Source organism: Lactuca saligna, chromosome 7 (assembly GCF_052625555.1).
Source record: "Lactuca saligna cultivar CGN05327 chromosome 7, ASM5262555v1, whole genome shotgun sequence".
NCBI classification, from domain to species: Eukaryota; Viridiplantae; Streptophyta; class Magnoliopsida; order Asterales; family Asteraceae; genus Lactuca; species Lactuca saligna.
In genome coordinates, this window is record NC_136423.1 from 29,928,144 (window position 1) to 29,933,585 (window position 5,442).

The 5,442-nt window shown below is 37.2% G+C and overlaps 1 protein-coding gene across 1 annotated transcript; it reads right to left on the minus strand.

The window, feature by feature from the left end:
* Positions 1–4,008: 4,008 nt before the first annotated feature.
* LOC145006785 (UPF0481 protein At3g47200-like) lies at positions 4,009–4,989 on the minus strand. The gene has a single exon (XM_078965838.1). The coding sequence runs from the start codon at positions 4,987–4,989 to the stop codon at positions 4,009–4,011; it is 981 nt and encodes a 326-aa protein (XP_078821964.1).
* Positions 4,990–5,442: the final 453 nt, after the last annotated feature.

A 5,442-nucleotide genomic window follows, 5' to 3' on the forward strand; every position in this document is an offset into this window, starting at 1 on the left:
TATCTTCATTAGTTTAGACGTACAAACATTGACCTCTTCTTTTCCTGCTCTAAAATGGCGACAAAGGAAGCATGTTTTCCTTATAAGAGTGAAAAGCATATCAAAAAGCAATGGATTGTATACTGGTGAAACAAGATCAATGTGACCACAATGCCCTGGGCATTGAAATGATTGTTGCCCACATGACTTACAGGGTGCTTGTTCATCCATTGGGGCCAACAAAGGATCATACAATCCTCCTGGCATTGGTCTTCCAACACTGTCAAGTAAAATAGGGTTTGTAACCTGACCTCTTCATCAGTTATGAAACTGAACCTTACACCCTCCACAATCTCAGACGCACCCTCGGTGGTCTGAGCCATCTTTTACATCTGAACAGCTTCAACACAAATCGAAAACAGGTATATGTTCCACAAGATAGGGGAGAGGGGAATAGGGGATTCCCCTGTAGACCAGACCGATGCTTTGCTCCTACATGATGCCAGAGAGCACCAACGAGAAGCGCAACCGCCGAAATAGCAGTAGGGATGATAGATTTCCAAATTAAAAGTTAAAAAATACCTCTTTCTAACTTTACGGCGGCAGGCAACACCAATGAGCAATAAGGGCGGAGCAAGGGTGAGGGGCGACTGATGATGGCGGAAGAGTGGTGGGGATGGAGGAGGGCGGAAGCGCACAGAGAGGCAGGAAGCTGAGAGAGGGCTGAGGGTTTTTCAAGGTTTGCAAAATTAGGTCAACGAAATAGAGAGGCAGAGAGTAATTATAGGAGTTTACAAAATTAGGGTAATGTTTATTTACCTTAATACCCTTTATAATTTTCTTTAATTTGAAATTTAATTTTTAAATGTATTAATAATTAGAAAAATAACAATTAATTATAGCCACACATCTTAAAAATTAAATGGTCCAGATCTGTTCTCGTGTTCTCAACCTTTTAGGTGTTCACATTTGATCTTACTCATATATATATATATATATATATATATATATATATATATATATATATATATATATATATATATATATATATATATATATATATATATATATGGGATAGGAATATACATTACAGCCCCAACTAAGGTTAGATACTAAACCTCTAAAATATGTTGCTTTAACATGCTAAATATACCCGGTTTGGTTTCACTTGGTAATATATCATTCTCCATAACATTTCTTTCTTTCATTATCGTTTTATCATCTCCGTTTTCTTTCCTCAATTATCGTTTATTACTTCATCCAAGTGAACATTACTAAAACCTAAACCTAAACATAAACCCTAAATTTAAACCCTAAACACTAAAGCTAAACCTTAAACCCTAAATCTAAACACTAAACCCTAAACTGTAAACCCTAACCCTAAATCCTAAACCCTAAACCTTAACCCTAAACTCTAAACGCTAAAACCTAAAGCCTAAATTCTAAACCCTAAACCCTATTGTGTCGAGCTTGAATTTACATCTTGAAGTATTAATCGTGAATCCATTAACCGTAATTTTTACATAGTAAAACAATGTATTTTCAAGAGGTTTAGTACCTAAGCTTAGGTGGAGTTGTAATGTATATTCATTTTTCCCATATATATATATATATATATATATATATATATATATATATATATATATATATATATATATATATATATATATATATATATATATATATATATATATATATATATATATATATATATATATATAACGAAGACACCACACACTTTTAGGAAAGTCGAATTGCATTTTTCAATTTTCATTCTTTTTGTTCACATTCTTTAAAGAACAACTAATATTGTAAAAATGGGATTCATTCTCATGAGAATAAATGTACTTCATTCTATAAGAATATTCAACAAACAATTGTTGTAGTCCAGGATCAAACAAAAGCAGTGACCAATAAACCTTTGTATGGATGTTAGGAAGCTGCTGTCAAAAATTTAAAGCAAACGGACCAGTGAATCTTCAGGAAATGACCAAACACCGCACGTTGGTCTCCAAACCAGGAAATGAATAAACCCCAGAATTCTCTATGTTATCACCCATGAAGGCTGAAAACCGATACATAATTGAAAGGAAGGCTGAAATTTAAATATATGCATGGGATAAATGAAGACGGGCCAATAGGACTGTGGGTTTTCTACTCATGGGCTAAAAACCCAACAACCATAAGCCCCCAATTTCTCTGGTTTCTATCAAACATTTCAAAAATTATGATTGAACATTCTCAAACATCATAGCAGCATTAACTAATTCTATTATTCAAAACAAGATCAAAATAGAAAGACAAAACTGCACAAATGGTCCCTGTGGTTAACTGAAATTTGCCACTTTGGTCCAAAAAAGTTTTGACTAGCATCAGAGGTCCAAACTTTTCATTTTGTTGCAAGTTTGATCTAATTTGCTTTGAACTTTTTTATAATGACGATTTTACCCTTACATTTTACTTTTTCACTTTTATTTATTTATTTAAATATTTGACTGGTTAAAAAATAAGAATTAAAAGAAAAGACAAAACTCTCTCTCTCTCTCTCTCTCTCTCTCTCTCTCTCTCTCTATCTCCTTCCCCATAAACGAACACTTCCTTTTTTCTCTCTCATTTTCTTTTCTTCCCCTCGTTGCTGCTTCATTCCCTGACCACCGGCGACACCAACAAATACCCCAACACCATCGAGGACCACCTTGCTCCACCACATGACCTCCGCATCTGCCCACCACCCTCTATTCTCCCACTTCCTTTACCGATCAAACCCAACCCAACTCCCTTCCCTTCTCTTCATTCTTGTCGGAAGGAAAGCAAAACAGGAGGCAGCAAGGGTAGTAACGAGGACGAACCGAGAATGGGGGTAGCGCTAAATAGATCTGAAAAATCAATCAAACTTCAACCAATGATCTGAATAGATCTGAAAAACCGATATGAATAAATTTGAAATTCGAGCCACAGATCTGTTGTAATCGACAGTGGGGCTCAATGCAAGAATATAAAGAGAGAGAGAGAGAGAGAGAGAGAGAGAGAGAGAGAGAGAGAGAGAGAGAGTGGTAGTGGCTTACCAATGGTAGAAAATGGTGGGGGTGTCAAGAGGTTGATGGTGTCCGATGGGATTCCACATCAACGGCGATGGAGGGAGGTGATGGTAGCCTTGCTGCTTTTACTTTTCTGTTCCGACGGGTTTGATGAGAGGGGGGGGGGGGGGGGGGGGGAGAAGGAGAGGGTTATGGGTGGTGGGTTAATCGGCGATGACTGGAAGGTAGATGGGTGGTGGCAGCGGTGATGTTCCGGTGGTCCCAAGTGGTTTTCCGATGGACTCACTATCGGTGGCTGGTTATCGAAACTCCTTAGCAATAGTTCGGTTGTGGCTATGGGTGGTCCTCGGTGGCTGCTAGTCATGGTCCAAGGTGAAAGGCAGAGGTTGGTGATGTTTGTTCTAACAATGGTGTAAATGTGTGGATTTAAGGTGATCGTGGGTATTAGTCCAAGAACAGAAAATCACAAAAAGAAATAAGAAAAAAGAGAAAATCAGAAAATCAGAAAAAGAAATAAGAGAGAGATTTTTATTTTTGTTTTCTTGTTTTTTTTTAATCAGAAAATCAGAAAAGGAAATAAGAAAAAAGAGAAAATCATATTAATAGGGGCAATTCCATCATTTTGAAAATAATCAGAACATATTGGACCAAAGACGCAACAAAATGAAAGTTTTGGACCACTGGTGCTAGTCCAAACCTTTTTGGACCAAAGTGACATTTTTCAACATACCACAGGGACCATTTGTGCAGTTTAGTCAAATAGAAATACTATAAAAGAAAATAGTACAAGAGATTATGATATAGGTAGATATCCAAGGAACTTATTGCATCAATTTGATTACTCATCGTTCTTGTCGTTCAATTGAAATCTGACATATACAACTTATACATGATGAATGTGAGAGACTTGATTACACAGAGGAAAAAGAAAGAAAATGCATACAATGGTACAACGAAAGTAGGAAAAAAAAAAATAATAAACAGTAAACATCTAGTGGTTACTAGCTACACTGGTCCCATATGCGGACTTGATGGAAAAGATGGTCTGAACCACAGTTAGAGCAAACAGGAGAAATGCAGCAACCAGAGCAATGATATTCCATGGATTATTGAAATATGTACGCTTCAACCCTGCAAGAGTATTGGGCCAGTAACTATTGTAGTAGGCATCCATTTCTTCCCACTGTTGATTGTAATACGATAGGAACTGAATGTTTTTGCATAACTTGTTTATCATATCTGCAGCTTCCTCATTCGAACCAAAAAAGCTTACAAGGACTTTTGATTTTACCAACAGGGCAACATCCTCTGGAGTATCGATTAGCATATCCATGGCAAGTAAATATGAAGTAACATATCTCTCAACATGTAACTGAGTATGCTCATAGACAATTAGGTTCCCTAAAATATATTCGCTTTCATCGCTTATCATCACCTTTGGCATCCTCAGAGTAGGTGGTCGGAACCATGAAAATTGGGGAAAGGCAATGAAATTATGGAACCATGGAAACAAAGGTAAGGGTAATTCCAGTTTCATGGCCAGTGCCCAATTTTCATCTTCATAAGGTTTGAACTTCATCCCTGCCCTATGCAGTTCCATGGCTGTGTGGCGTTTTATAATTGACATACCCACTGATGTTATCGATTCAGCAGGCCGGAAACATTTGTGTAGAAAGCCAAGAATATGATCAGGAGCCGAAGCATCGCGTACTACTTCTACCTTTCCTTCAATGAAGTAGTAAAGACGTACAAGTACTTTGATATACGTAGTAAGTGAGGCCCCCTCTCTCATCTGTCCAGATGCTAAAATAGTACACTCAAAGATGTTTTCAAGAACAAAATACGGAATTTGGTTTTCGATCATAATCAGGTCTAAAGCTATTGATTGAACAATCAATGAGCTTGTCCTGGATGGTACCCGGTCTAAAACACTAATGAACTCAAGTATGAAACAAGCATCAATCACCATCATCTTAGCAAGCTCCAAATCGTCATAGGAGGTCAACCCTGCATAACATTCTTTGATTTTTTTTTATTGAACCAATCACCTTCTCCACACATGTTCCCAATGTCTGCTCTGGCACCATACGGAAACGATGCAACAGATTATTTAAATAAGTTGTTTTTTGAACTTCAAATCCTTGCAAATGTTCATCATGTTTGTGAAGAGGTCCAATAGCGACCACCCTAGGGGTAAAAGAACTTGGTCTCAGATCTCGGACCGCACTAGGAACCATGTAAATTGTTGGTGGCGCCTGTTTGCTTAGAATCTCTCCATTTTTTGTACAATCAAGTAGAGAATTTAAAGTATTCCCAAAGAGATCTACTGCTCCAGACTTCACTTCCATTCAATGTTAGGTTGATTTCCTCTGTAACCAATCAGTTAGTTAGATCAAAATATAGTAAATCTGATTGAAGAAAACAA

Bases quoted from the DNA above. Each gene is read 5' to 3' on its own strand.
- LOC145006785 (XM_078965838.1), bottom strand. From the start codon at position 4,989: ATGATGGTGATTGATGCTTGTTTCATACTTGAGTTCATTAGTGTTTTA.